This window comes from Dipodomys ordii, unplaced genomic scaffold, assembly GCF_000151885.1.
Source record: "Dipodomys ordii isolate 6190 unplaced genomic scaffold, Dord_2.0 Scaffold104, whole genome shotgun sequence".
NCBI lineage: Eukaryota > Metazoa > Chordata > Mammalia > Rodentia > Heteromyidae > Dipodomys > Dipodomys ordii.
Window position 1 is genome coordinate 6,052,927 of NW_012267320.1, and position 16,102 is coordinate 6,069,028.

The 16,102-nt window shown below is 37.7% G+C and overlaps 1 protein-coding gene across 3 annotated transcripts in view; it reads left to right on the forward strand.

Moving 5' to 3' along the window:
* Positions 1 to 231: 231 nt before the first annotated feature.
* Positions 232 to 16,102, forward strand: part of Grik1 (glutamate receptor, ionotropic, kainate 1) — a 335,021-nt gene continuing 319,150 nt past the window's right edge. For all 3 annotated transcript variants that reach the window (XM_013027465.1, XM_013027467.1, XM_013027466.1), the window contains exon 1: positions 232 to 352. In XM_013027465.1, the coding sequence (XP_012882919.1) occupies positions 232 to 352 (121 nt within the window). The remainder of the gene's footprint in view (positions 353 to 16,102) is intronic.

The window sequence follows — 16,102 nt, forward strand, 5'->3', positions numbered from 1 at the left end:
GCTAGCGGCGGCGGCGGCAGGAGCACTGCCTGGTGGAGCTCTCCCCCCTGTTCCCACGCTCCTCGCGTCTTCGCTCCTCGCTCCAGCACCACCAGGGGAAGGGAACGGGGTGCAGACCCACCAGAGCCTTCCCGGGAGGATGAGGCGCGGGGACCCCGCCGGGGTGGGAGAGCATCTCGCAGCCGGGCAGCCACGATTGTGCCTCAGCATGAAATAAGAAGCTGGGGGAAGATGGGGCGCTGTACTATGGTCCTGGCGCAGCCCGGGCTGTGGAGCAGGGACACCGGCTGGACCCTTCTCTATTTTCTCGGCTACATCCTCCCGCAGACCGCCCCTCAAGTGCTCAGGATCGGTGAGTGAGCCTGGGTCCGGGCGGGGTGGGCTGGGCGGGGGGCGGGGAGCGAGCGCTCCAGGCTGCCTGGCTGGGGCTGGGGTCTCGGTTGCTCCCCGTGGCCAGCACTGGCACAGCGGGTCCCTGGTGAGGCGGTGCGCGCCAGCGCGGGGAACCAAGTCGGGGATGGTGGAGGTCAGGAAAGCACTGGAAGGCTCTGGGGGAAAGGGGGTTGGAAGTGGGTAGCAGGGGGCGATCCTTGGCTGCTTTCCTTCTGGAGGGTGCCCCCCACCCCACTTGCTTCTCCAGGAGGTACGATTGGCGGGTTTTTCAATCACCAAGAATACAGGCAGCCATGCGGGGATCCAAGCTTCTCTGGCTTGGCACCCCCTTCTAAGGCAGGAGGTCAAGAGGCGCCGCAGCTCCAGGATGAGATCTCCCAGCCTGGCAGAGTGGACCTGGACTGTCCACCAGCTCAGGTCCACAGCACGGGTCCGGGTCCGACCCCTCTTCCCTACCCCGGCCAGCTGACCTCTATCTGGGTGCTCAGATCACTGGGGCTAGGAGATATCCCAAGAGTCTGTCAGCCCAGCAGCTTCCAAGTATCCTAAGTTGAGTTCTTCTAAAGGGTGTCCACCAAGTCCAGAAGGTTCTGTAAGTGAGGTCTTGAGTGTGTTAAGTCTTGGGAGAGTCATTTCGCCGGTAAGTTTCCTTCCGGTCCCCCCCCATCTTTCCCAGTGAACGGGGATAATTTAGTCTCCAATCCAGCTAACTTCCCAGGACACCGATCTTTGAACTCATATGAAGGCAGTTGAGATTTCTGGAAGGCCAAGGGCTCACAACCGACCTTTGTTCAGCGGAGGCACAGAACCATTTCCAGGCTTGGGGAGCTGGAAATGTTTATTGAGCTTCTTTCCCTTTGCAACTAAAACCAGTATTTGTTATTTTGTTATTTTTATTTTTTGGGGTGTCTTTCCCTGGTCAGTCCTGAGGTATATAGTCACAGGAGAGCTACAAGTGAAGTTCCCACATCACACCACGCTCCAGCTTTTTCCTACTCCACTTGAGCCACAAGAGTGAAGTCCTGAGTTCTGGGAGCTTCTAATTCACAGCCTCTCTAGGAATTGATCGAATTTACAGGGAATGTGTCCCCTAACACTCTGATAGTGAGCCCAACTCAGTAATGACCTTCAACTAGTGAACTTTTTTCATTCAAATAGCAATAACAAGAACAATAAGGTTCTGATGGATTTTACTTTATAATTATGTCGGTAACCATGCTATCTCTCCCAGACTAGACGTTTACTGCTTGGGATTGTATTTTCTCCAGACACGTGAAGTCTAGCTGTCAAGAAATTAAAAGAAAATCCACTTTTACTATATAGACTCATGTTTTTCTCTGATATGTAGAATAACAGCCATTGGTCAAACAGTTGAAACTCTGTACTGAATTCTGAAGTGGTTCTTTAAAAAAAAAATTACCACTAGTCGTAATTTAAAGATCCTTTGCCGGAAATCTGTTCAAGCTTTAGTCTCCCAGATTGGGGATGAAATCAATTGTACTCTTGTGAACAATATAAGATAAGTAATGAGTATGTGTTAGAATTTGGAATGCCTGTTAACTTAATCGGTATTCTGGCCTGTGTGTGTTAAACTTGGAAGGTACAAGTCTTAAGAGATTTTTAGAAATGACTATGTCAGCCCATCTCCCCCTTCCTATACAACACATACAAGGTAGCATTTGTCTTTCCTTCATCTCACAAAACTAAAACAGATGAGGAAGGCACACAAGGATGCTTTTAAGACATATTTGTTCACAGAGCTGAGTATGTATCTAAGTTGCAAAATCAACCATTTGAAAGTAGCTTTCAAAGTGAAAACAAGCAACATGATTCACTGACCTGTTAACATATAAGCCATAAGATAATGGAATTTTCCCCCTAAACAGAAGCTGAAATGCATAAAGTGAAATTGCATGCCCCAGTGTTGTTTCTATTCAGTACAAATGTCTCACCGCTATGGCCCTGGGTGACCTGTGGCTGGCCTGGGCGCACCGATAGCCGGAATGTACCTAAGGACTGGTACATACTTTTTAGGTGGATAATTCAGCACCATGGAAACCAGCTTTTGCTCAGAGGACACTTGCCTTTTACAGTGAGTGTGTTCTGACAGTCTAATTCAACAGTGAATAAACACTATCCATGAGCAAGTGTGTGTCTGCATATGTGTGTGAAGAATGAAATTGTGGTTTTTTTTTTATTTTCATCTCTGGAACTTTCTTTTCTGAAAGCCCATCAACTCTGCAACCAACCAACAGAAAGGGACTCGATTAACTTGCATGTCTTTCTTTTTTCTGACCACTTGAAATATCCCAAGGTAAAGTTTAGCATAAGAATCAGGCATTTAGTATTATCCTTATATGCAGAAGATATTCAAATGTTTGAAAAAAATGACTACTCACTTCTTGATTTGCAGAAGTGTCTGCCTAAACTTAAGCTATTGAGAAAACATATAAAACTTAGCTTAAAATTCACACATAGTAAATATTTCTCAAGTAATTGAAAATGCATATTCATGATTCTAGCACATATTGTGAACATATATGAGGGTAAAAAAATCTTACTGTTAGAATTTTATGCAGAAGTTAATGGCCACAAATGGGGTCCTTTGGGTATTAAGTATTACAATGGAGAAATTTTACATAAAATTACGTAGTAGATAAACAGAGATGGCTGTTGAGAATTTTGTGATGATGCTGAGGGCATTCCTGGTACTACACATACACAAAATCAGAATCACACACTTTTAGTTGGCTTGTGAGCTTTACCATCACAGACATCCTCTAAGTGGACAGTCAACTTATTACAAATGGGTTGAAGAGAATTTATGCAATCTTTGTAGATGGTTGTCCGTTACTGTTAATGGAAGAAAAACTTCCATGTACATATACAACTTGTAAAGTACATGTCTCATATTTACAATAATAATACAAAGACACATTGAATGACACTTCGTATCTTTCTTATTCTGCATATATATGTATGTGGAAGTGAAACCATGAGATTAAGAGTATCCTATGATTTGTATATAAGTTTATCTGATTTGGAGGGGAGGAGAGGAAGCACAGAAATGGTGGGACAAAGGGTGAACCAATGCAGCAATGACACTCACTAGACACTATGTTGGAAACGAACATTACAACTTTGGAGGGGAGGGGAGATGGGAAGGGAAAAACCGGGAGAGAATGAGGGAGGGTTTGACACTGTTCTAAAAGAAATGTACTCATTACCTGACTCATGTAACTGTACGTCTCTGTATAGAACCTTTACAATAAAATTCTTTAAAAAAGAGAAGAATGTAGAGTGGTTGGTGTATATATATATGATGTATATGTATATATACATATATGTAGATATATATGTGTGTGTTTATATATGTGTGTGTATTCATAGAAGTGTAGCTGAAAGCATGGAATTAAGCTTAGAGTGTAGAGTGGTTGGTACATGTATATGGTATATATATATATATGTATATATATGTATATACAGGTATATATGTGGGAATATTTATATAATGTGTGTATATATATATATATATATATACTTATATAGAAGTGGAAGTGAATGCATGGTATTAAAAGTAGAGTGTAGATTGGTTGGTAAACAGCTTGGACTTCACAGCACTGAACTTGGATCCCACCAGCATGTTTACTATGTATGTAGCTATATGTCCCAATGACAGGTATGTAATTTCAGCAAGCTTTTGTATCTCATCTGAGAAATTGAATTAAAGCCACTGCAAGCCTCAGTGTATCATTAATAAAAATTAATAGAAGTAGAACATGAAGCAGAATGTCGTCTATCCATGTGGAATATCTGCTTATTTTAGCTTCATCATTGCTTTATTTTCTATTAGTTTTATGACATATTTTTGAACCAGGGCTTAAAAGTTGACATTACATATTTTTATAAGAAAATTAAAGAATAGAGGTATGGTACATGTGGTAGAGGCCGCCTTGAGCAGGACTTTATTCCATATAATGAAAAACATTGAGGAACTTACATTCAGAGTATGGAAAGTCATCGTGACAATACTAATCATTAAAATGTCTTTACTTCCTTAAAAGAGGTCAAAATCTATTTTATATCAATTATTACATTGCTGTGTCATTTTAATATTTTTAATATAAACATCCCCCCCAAATCCAAGTAACATCTGTAACTAGCCCATTGTTTTGCTTAAATATATAAAACCCTGTGACTTGATTCTTTGAGAATTCAATTCTTTCATTGTATTGATATTTATTTTCATTCAACAAATATCCCTTCACTTCTTGCTCCTCTGTCAGGAGCAAGACATAAGTCTTCGTGTGATGCATACAACACTATGCAATAAAAGAATAGGTGTGGCTGGGAATGTGGCTCAGTGGTAGAGTGATTGCCTAGCATTCATGAAGCCCTGGGTTCGATTCCTCAGTACCACATATACAGAAAAACCGAGAAGTGGCGCTGTGGCTCAAAAGGTAGAGTGCTAGCCTTGAGCAAAAAGAAGCTCAGGGACAGTGCCAAGGCCCTGAGATCAAGCCTCTGGACTGGCAGGAAAAAAAAAAGTGCACCTGTCCCTTTGAAGCCTTTGTTCCTATGAGTTAAAAAGCTGTATTACCATTTTACTTATTCATCAGACCTGTAACGAAAACACTTGATAAGCTTGTCAACTACTATTGTTGGAGAGTTTTCAGTTCATGTTCTTCCCTTGATTTATTATATCAGTTGCATCAAGAATGGAGAACAGGCTCAGGGTCCCAAATACCTAATGTCAGACAGTGAACAAGAAGCAGAAAGTTGCCTTTGTTTAGGAAGGTCAGTTGGGCTTGAAGGAGATTCATTGTAAGATAGACAAGTTCCTTAGGAAACATTCTGGACCTTACATTAGATTGAAACCCACACTGACCCTCCACAGATCTATGAAAAGCTCCACCAACAGGGATTCCTAGGCTAATATGAACACAATTCTGCCTTACTGTTTTATCTGTGTTATTCACTTATTAAGTTAATACTGATGAGCTAATATGAACCCTCTATAGATCTCAACTTCTTATCCAGTGATCCATGATAAAAGTAGGATTCCGTGTCTTTGTTTAACACCAATTACTTGTTGGTATTTGGAATTAGAAGCTTCTTATTTTGATCTCAAGTTTTAACCTTCTTTCCTTTAATTCCACTGTATGCTCTAGATGTAGATTTTGGTATGTATTCACTTAGCTGTGTGTAATAAGTTGCCATCAGATATAAGAGAAATGAGTGGTTCTTATTTGTAACTCTGGAATAACTAAATGATAAATTTAATATGGATTACACTTGAGGATAATAGAAAGAAGAAAGAATTTCTGTTCCTAAAGGGCTAAAGGACTGCAGTAAAATTAGAGAGGAAGTCTTGCTATGTATGCCTAGCTAACATGCTGTAATCTAGTCAGATTGTAAAGTTTTACTAGGCTATTTTTCAGGAAGACTGAGACTCAGATAATCCCAATAGCATTCTTGTCTTCTTTTGTGGTTTCACTGGTAGTCATATAACCTAGAAATATTATCTGTGTTTGTTTCGGTAGAATGTAAGACTGAAGGCAGAGTCCTGGTAGAAGGAGCATCCACTTTCTAATGGCTTTTAGAGAAAATTGACTAAACTTGAAAGGATTATTTAAATTTTTTGTCTAGTTTTATACATTAAAAGGTAAATAATAACAAATTCACGGGTTTGGTATAAACATAATAGATAATCACATGTAAATTGCAAAAATATCATAAGCTTTAATCAAGATAACTCCTTTCTCTCTTATTAATGAATTGGGCTGGAGATCTATGTAGAATTATCAATTGGTCTGATCACATATGTGTGGGGAAATGCCTTCAGATTCAGATATTGACAACAATGGAATTAAAAGTTGCTTCTTTTATGTCTGTCTTCTTAATTATCAGAAGATTCTTATTTGAATCATGATTATTAATTTCTCACTGAGTTCATACTTCTAGGATACAATTGAGTAAATAGTAGCTAAGAAAACTATTGAAAGTTGGACATAATGAAACTCACATGCCATAAAACCTGCTGATTATTGAGTATAACCCAGATCCTTTTCCTGGATTGTTTCAAAATTCCTTAATAAAGACTTTTAAGTGGATTTAGTTTAATCCCACTGATCTCTGTTATGTAAAATATTTTAAACTATACTTTAAAACATGACTGTAAAGCCATGTACAGGTACACATAATTTATATCACTTAAAATATAATTAACATTAAACTGAAATCTTTTAAAACACAGAGTTCTCAAGTCACATGCCAATATGTCATTCTTGTGGTCTTTATAGAACATTTAGTGAAGTTTTGCATAATCCTACATAAACATTCTTAGAAAATCTAAGATAGGGCTGGGAAGGTGGCTCAGTGGTAGAGTGCTTGCCTTGCATGCTTGAGGCCCTGGGTTCGATTCCTCAGCACCACATAAACAAAAAGAAAAAAGCCAGAAGTGGTGCTGTGGCTCACGTGGTAGAGTGCTAGCCTTGAGCTGAAGAGCTGAGGGACAGTGCCCAGGCCCAGAGTTCAGGCCCCACGACCGGACCCCCCCCCCACACACAAAAGAAAATCTAAGATAGGATTAGCTACAAATTGGAATGAAGAGATGTCAACAGTGACTAGATGAAGTCAACTTATACTGACCATAAATTAGTGTCACAGATATACCTCTGCAATAGCTTGAAACTACTTTCTCTGAGCTTTCTCAGTGTTGCCTGTCTTTGGTACATTGTTGATTACAGAAATGTGAAAGTTCAGCCCATGCTACAGTATTTGTTAAATTACTAGTGCATTACCTTCCTGACTGTGGAAGCAAAACATGAAATCGAATAACATATAAAATTCTACTGACAGGTTCTAAAATTTCTACTGAATAGTATTTCAAAAGGTGACAACATAGATTTTTAAACACGTATTGCATATTTATTTTCATTTTATAAATATCTGATACTTGTTTTCTATTGGCAAGTTATGGAATCGCATTATTACCATTTTCGTTTAAAATGCAAAGAAGAATGTATTAAAGTGTATTATTTATTACACCGAAAAATCAGAAGTATAGACAATAATAAGTCTACTTTATTCATAGTATATTTCTAGGCTTTGTCCACTGCAAAAGCCTAGAACAATGATATCCTAGTAACAAGAACATCTGGCATCTAAGATAAATGATAAATAAATGCTAAATAAATGATTCTAAAGCAGGGAAGATGAAGAATATATATGATCTAAGAATATATTATAATGTCAAAATTAAAGAGATGCTCCCCCAAATATCATGCATGGATATGCAAACAAAGGCATGAGCCAAATGATGGGCCTCTCTTGAGTTTATACTAATAGATAAATGAGGAAAGAAAAAGGAAAAAAGGAAGAAAGGAAATAGGGAAGGAAGAAAGGAAATGGAGAAGGTAGAAAGGAAGGAAGGGAGGAAGGGAAAAAGGAGAAAGGAAGGAAGGGAGGGAGGAAGGATAGAAGAAGAAAGGAGAGGAGGGAGAGAGAGAGGGAGGGGGGAGGGAGGAACAAATCCTTCAAGCAGAAGAGGCAAGTGATGAAGGTAAACATCAAAATTGGTAAATCAGCCGGGAACTGGTATCTCAAACCTGTAGTCCTACTTACTCAAGAGGCTGAGATCTGAGGGGCTGCAGTTCCAAGCCAGACTAGATAGGAAAGTCCATTAGACTTGTATTAAGCACTAAAACACAGAGAAATGGAGATGTGCATCCAGTGCTAGAACGCTAACCATGAGCAAAATAAGCCCAGGAACAGTGCCCAGGCCCTGAATTCAAGCCCCCAAGCTGGCACATGCACACGCGCACACACAATCAAAAGTGGTAAGTCATCCACTTGCACTTGAGATGTGAGGCCAAGAGATGCAACTGGAAATTCACATATCTGTTCTTCCACCCTCAATGTGAGAGTCACATTCTTATCCAGGAAAGGGGAATACTCTACAAAACAGATGGCCCCAAAAAAGTCATGGAGAATCAAGGGCATACAATAGTAAAGGAAAGTCTGGGAAATTGTCACGGCCAAAGGAAGCCTAAAGAAGCACAATGAGTAAATAGAATGTAATATCCAATGCAGACAATGGCATGCATAGAAACAAAGAACACTGTATAAAACCGAACTCTCAATAATAATGTATGTGGTATGGATCAATAGGAAAACTTTTTTCCAGAAATGTACCATGATAGTGACAGGGGAAAGTGAAGGTGGAGAATGAGAAAACTGTGTAGTATTTTCTCTATTTCTCTATTAACCTAAAACTGATTTAAGAATGAGTCTCTTTAAAAATTAAAGGGGGGCTGGGAAGGTGGCTCAGTGGTAGAGTGCTTGCCACGCATGCATGAGGCCCTGGGTTCGATTCCTCAGCACCACATAAGCAGAAAAAGCTGGAAGTGGTGCTGTGGCTCAAGCACTAGCCTTGAGCTGAAGAGCTGAGGGACAGCGCCCAGGCCCAGAGTTCAGGCACCATGACTGGCAAAAAAAATAAAAAATTAAAATTAAAGGCTGTTACTCTTGCTGCTATCATCTATCATATAGAAAGATCTAATTAATTATATTGAGAGATATAGAAAGAAAAACTATTGTCCATGGTATACAGTATGCTATATGATGAGTTTTCTAAGAATACCACTAAAGACAACAACCATTAATGTTAGAATGTTATTAAATACGCTTTATATAAAAATTGCTATTGGCTGATATGTGATGACCAAATCTTCCTTATTATTCTCCAATGAGTTTACAGAAAATAAGGAGCTTACTACTTCTATCCACTAGCATCTTTGTTTTCAACTATCATATGCCTTTTGTACTTAATTAAGTACAATTTAACTTTTGAGTATTGATTCAAGCATTGTAATGTAGCCTGTTAAAGGCATTAACTGCCAATGTCCTTGAATGGAAAATTATAGCAAACTGTTTGCAAGAATTCCTTTCTTAGCAAAATTGTTTAAATATGCTTTTAAAAATCAATACTTAATTCCCAGAGCTGGTAAAGTACTTCACAATTCAAATTGGAGGAAGGATGGTGAAAACACATATTTAAAAAATAAAAACTCAATCACACCTTTTAAGGATTTCTTTTCCTTTTCCTTTTTTAATTGAATTTCAATCTTCAAAAATGTCTGATTATATATTTTGACAATTTTTGAATAGAAGTTGCAATTTGATGACTTGGCTGTATTTATGTTTTATAAAAAGTGACTGTACTTCATCTCCTAGTAAGATAGAGCCATCTTTCAAGTCTAAAGGCAACATTTGGCTTTTGAATCCTGGGTAGTATGTGTTCTTTTTGTTCTCAGGATATATTTGAACCCTAAGGCTGTTTCTATACGTGCTCACTGAATTGGCAAAAAACCTTCATAAACCATTGTAAATGTTCAATAGGAGAAAATGGTTAAGAAAAGAATTGTACAGACTTAGGAAATGGAAAATCCATTCTATATGATCCTTATGCTGAAATTCATGTATTAAAATAGAAGATGAAAATAGTATATGATTATAGAGCATGGTGTATGATTTTCACCTATGTTGGATTTGGATTTATACAATTGATTTTTGCTTATGGATAAGAACTGTTAGTGAATTCAGAAGAAACCTCATTTGTATTAAGGCATTGGGAATAACTATTTTATTGCCTATTTTTTGTTCTTTATCTAATTTTAAAAGGCTTTGTTAAAGCTAACAAGGCTGTAGAGTAAATTCTATACTACTAATGCAGTTGTTTGCATGCAGATTGTCTCAGTGAAAAGAGTGCTACAATGCGAGAATTTCTGGTGTTGGTGATTCTTTCCCATATAACATAATCTCTCAGTGACCATTGTCTGTCACAAGTGGTTGGTGGTGAGCAGCATGGTGTGTGGGTATATCACATAATGTCTTCCAGTGTCCAATCCTTTACACAGTGTCTGTTCTACTGTATCGTCACTGGATCATCCATAGATATTGCTACACAATGTGCTGTGTGATATTTAACATTTATACTTCTACAATTAAGTGTGAGGAACTTGGTTTGCTTCTGTGTAGTTAAATTTAACTAGGCACAAATGACCATTAAGGTCCTTACTTTCAATTGAACATATACCTATCAATTGTAGTGGCATATGCTTATAATCCCAGTTGCTGCCAAGATAGAAGCACCATCAGCCCAGGCTGAAAAACAAATGAAATAAATGACAGCAAAAAGAGAAAGGATCCAATGGTAGGGTGCTTGCCAAACAAGCGAAAGAGCCCTCAGTTCAATACCTAACACCACCAAAAAGACTAAAGTACATTTGCTTATAAATCTTTCTTCTTATCTCTTCCTATGGAGATCAAAGATCCCTGGCTTTGTCAGAAGGCTGATGGCTCACATCTGTATGCACAGCTTCTCAGGAGACTGAGGTCTGAGGATCTCATTTTAAAGCCAGCCCCAGCAGTAAAGTCAGTGAGACTCTGATCTCCAATGAACTACCAAGAAGTGAAGTGAAGGTATGGATCAAGTGGTAGAGCACTAGCCTTGAGCAAAACGGCTCCAGAACTGTGCCCAGACCCCTATATTACCCTGTTCTCAATCACTGTATCTGCTTCCCACATCCTGGCAAGGAAGCCTACTATGGCTTTATACTTCAAGATAGCACATTCTTTATCCTGTCTCTTTTGTGGGCTGTTAGCCCATCTGTCACTAAGGTCAAACTCCTGATCCACATTGCAGCACTAGCTACAAATTATCTCCTAGCCTTTCTTGTCATCAATATTTTCTTTCCAAGTATTCTCAGCCCTGGCCTCCATCTTGAAGGGGAGACAGGGAGCAGTCTGACATATTTACTGGAACTCTGATGGTCAGGCTAGAAACCCATCAGCATTATTGAGAGTGATAGTAGCAAAACCATTAATTTCAGTTTTCTGGCTTTTGTAACAGGAAGCCTAAGTTATTTGGTCTGCTCTCTTTGCTAATCTCTCTGACTTTGTCTCTCTTTCTCTCTTTATGCATGTGCATATATTACTAATGAAGATACTACATAAAAATATATAAACGTGTGTACCTACGATATAATATTTCTATTAGTATATAAAATGCACTGCATACATATTTGTCACATATATTCATTATAAATATTACATGCAATACAATGTATATTTTATATGTAATATGTATAAAATATGTAATTACCTACATATATATATAGATCTATGCTATTAAGTATTTCTTTTCCTATATACCCAAACACATACTACTATCTAGATTCCTATATAAATACATACATATTTATGTGAAGATTCTAGGGTGAAGTTTTCTCCTGTGATTTATCTGTATACCTGTGATAAAAATCATATGTGGCACTATTACTGAATTGTGAATAACTAGGAAAAGGCGGTGGGATAAGAATCCTATATGTGGTGCTGGGGTGGAAGTGGAGGGAAAGGAGGAGTAGGAGGTGAGGCGGAGGGACACATAGACCATAACATCTTGTTATGTCTCCAAGAAGTTCTCAAACTATGATTGCATTTGGAATGTGTGCTTTGTGGCCTATAAAAGTCCCCCTGCTGGTCAAATTGAACAACAGGAAGCGCATGACATCATCTAGGGCCCAATTAACAGGAAAGGATTGATGATGGGTTGTTACCTCTGTGAAGCATTTCTCAAATGTACACAGCATAAAACTATCAAGAAAATACCTTAAGGAAGAAAAATAGTTCAATAGAAAATACCACAAAAATTGTTATAAATAATCAGCTTAAAAATCTCAGCATAATCTTCTTGGCATTGTAACAAAATGGCAAGGAAAGCATAGTAAGGTCCAGAAAACCCTCTAAACAAGCATTTAAATATTTGAAACATTGAAAATATTTCTGTAAATATCCATACAGGCCTATAATGGAATTTAATTATATTCTCTCCCACTATTACTTCTTAAGGTCATACATAAGAATAAATAAATAAATAACAGTATTTAAGGCAGAGTTACCCTTCAAATATATGAATGTCATCATTTAACAGATAAGAAAACTGAGGCCCAACAAACTAGATAGGAACCACATGAAATACATAGGAACCACATGAAACTCCATAGCCTCCTTGTCAATGTTATTTTCTTATAATTTTATTTTTCTCCTATGACTCATTTTAGAAGCATTAAAGATCCATCTTTGAATGAGTGAAAAATAGTAATGAGCAAAGTAAACCCCAGAAAGTTTCAGAAGGCAAGGATTACTGGACTAATAAGTGTGATTTTATAAATCAAAATGGTTTTTATAGCAATAGATCTAAGCTTTGAAGTGTGTCAAAATAAAAAGAGTATAGAATATGGAGTGAAGGATCATTTTTGGCAGGGAGCATTATAATAGTGCCAATTAAATTTTATCATTCAGAGCTATTATTAATAAATCACACTTAACAGAAAGTCATTAAACTGTAATTTAATTTTAAAATTGTAAACAATTGTTATATGCATGTATATAGTTTCAAGGGGACTGTCCTTGAGAGAAATAAATTCATGAACATTCAGAATGCATAGAACTCTCTAAACCCTCTCAAAATTTACCTCTATAATAGGTACAGTAGGTCTGAGCATACATAACTTGAAATCATATAGCATAGTCTTATGGTACTGTCACAAAAATTACTATTATACAAATCACCAAAAACTAGATCATATTTCATTCTCAATATCTTGAATAATGTAGATGCTTGACTCATTTTTCCCACAATGCCACTCCACCCCTACTAATGACATGCTGCTTTGAACAAGTTTAAGATGTTCAGTTTATTACTTAAATAATGCACTTTGCATGCTCCTTTTGGCTGGGGAGCGTTTACATAATTTTATCATGTTTTGGAGTACTATTTGCATTTTGGAAGGCACATTGTCACAAAATTAAGGATAAGGAAACATTCAGCAGATCACACAATTAACCCACCTGGGAATACGGTGGAACCCTCTGGGAGTTTCTCTGAATGAACTGGGCATGTAGGAATTCAATTTTTTTTGGTTTTGAAATTACTTTTGACTTTTTAAAACTTTACCAGGTTTTGTCTATATTTGTTCAAAACCATGTGAATAATGTGGGTGACTATGATGTAGACATTCCTGGTCAACTTATAAGTCGATGAACGTGCAGAACATCATTATTTCAAAAGGACCCCCAACATTAAAGGTCACAATTACAAAGGAGTGGGATAAAGCACAGCCATTTGGAGCAGCTATTCTTGTATTGCCATTATTACTCAGATTCAAGCTAGTGTTGTCCTCTGCTAAGTGCACGTGCGCACACGTGTGTGTGTGTGAAAAAATAACCTCTAACACTCACTGTGGTGAGAATTTCATAAGCTTCAGAAAGCAAGCACACAGTGTAGGATTTGAGATCCATATTCCCACATGATGAGATGAGGTAAGGTGGAGATGCAGGATTAATATGACATTCTAAACGGCAACATTGGGGAACAAATTCTGGTGAGCATGCCGAGCAGAGTTTTCTGTACTGTTCCTGAGGTCGGCACTGCCTTCGGTTTCATGGGAGATAATCTTTCAAATAGACCTCAGGGCTTGCAAGTAACACTTGACCTTTGCTTTTCCCTTCAATTTACGCTTCTGCACACTCTCTATCATTTACTTATTCATTTATTTATTCTTTCATTTATAGATTGTCTTATTCTAAAACCACTTCAAAGGCTTAGAGAAATCAGATACAGGTATTATTACCTGATAGAAATCTATTAATGAAAGTAGTAGTAATTGTGAAATAACATAAAGGCAGGGCTGCTTCCCTGAAAAGATCACCAAAGCACCCCAGAAAATGTATCTGGACTTTCTAGAACAAAGGGAAACAAGATGAAATCCAAAGGTCCAGAGGTTGTCAGTTGCTTAGACAAATTACAGGGTTTTCATGCTAAAATGCAGATAAGAAATTCATCTTTTCATCTTGATAAAGGGAAATGATGTGACATGCCGACAATAATCTTACATTAAAAGCAGTAGTGCCTTGTATATTTGTTTCTTATAAAGCATGAAATCCAACTTGGCAGGCTTAATCATACACCAACTGGTAATTAAAAACACTTTGTCAGTGGTTGGGTGTGAACTCTATGATAGCCCACTTACCTAGCAAACACAAGGCCCTGGATTTGATTCCCAGGCCAGGAGGAGGAGCAGGATACACGGACAGTTCTTCAGAATATCCTGATATATAATTCCTCATTACTTAGGGTTCATCTAAGATTAAAATGTGTAACCTCAATACCATGAGGAACGCACAGCCCTCATTTTACCAGGGATGATTTGTAAGCATTGGCACTGAAATCTGTACCCTGCTGGAAGGTGTGCAGCCCGAAGTGTAAGAGACAAGGGTGAAAATGAAGTGTGAACTTCTAGTTAAAGATAGATGCATAAATACCATGAGGTAAAGATGAGGACCGTCTATGAAACCAAGAAACCTCAATGAGATGTCTCATTGATCACATCACCTTACATCTATATGGTTGAGACCCCAAGAAACAGGACCAAAGTTTTTTTTCCAAGGAAGTCTTTGTAAGAGCATCATTGGTTATAGGTTATAGTCATCTGTCTATACTGAAGAACAAAGCTTCAAAGAGTGTCAGTACTGACCAGGGGCTTCAAAGGAAAGGAAAACAAATGGGGCAAAAAAGAAAAAAAAAAACTCTAAAGTTTCTTTGAGCCATCAAATTTAAATATATCTTTCAAGAAAATTAAAAACTAAGTTAGGAACTGTACACTGGTGTCATATAGTATCAGGTATAATGTATTAATACATTCAATATTGCCTATTTATCATGATGGTTAGGTTTCAGAGCAGCTGGTGTTAGCTTGTCTTTCTTACCATCACAGTAGAAGAAAATTGGCAGTGTCATGAGGTCAGTTCTTATGAGTAATATACCTATATACCTTCTGCTTGCAAAATAACTTCTCTTTTTTAATATTCTCATTTTCATTGGGTTTTGTACTATTTTACATGATTAACTTTGTGTGTGTGTGTGTGTGTGTGTGTGTGTGTGTGTGTGTGTGCGTATTCATTAGAATCTGCTTTGCATACCCTGGTTGGCAATAAAGCTAAATCTTTTTTATCCCTTCTGAACCTTTCAGATACTTCTCTGTAATCCTAATCACTTCCTCTTAGAAAAGCCTATTTTATCTAACAGGACTATTGATTGTATAAGGCTGAAGGGGAATAGCTTTAAATTTTGCAGGCCAGCCTGTGTCCTGAATGCCAAATTTGTTCAAACACTTTTTCACTTCATATTCAAGAGAACTACGATGTATTTAAGATTCAAAAACAGCAAACACAACCTGAAACATGGTGTGCTTTGGTTTAAGATTTTTATTCCTCTATTTGGTAATCCTTAAAATAAAATAAAAAATATTTAAATTGTGTAGAAAGTTTTTGTGTGGAATAAAGACATGCTCACAAAAACTCATGGTAAGTTCCCAAACCTACACTTCCATACATTGAACTGAAAAATAATAAAATAAATCTGAAATTCCTGTCTCGTGGGCAAAATGCCCAGGTAAGCTACAAATTGAATTGATGATAGCTTCCTTGGTTCATGTTAGTCTCAAGAATTTCTTTCCACTTTTGTTGTCATTTCTTCTATTTAAGAATTATTATGAATTCACAACATAAAAGATCATTTGGAAGTTGAACTTCTCCATTATAGCTGTCTGAGAAAAGCTTAAAATTGACATTTCCAGCTGAAAAG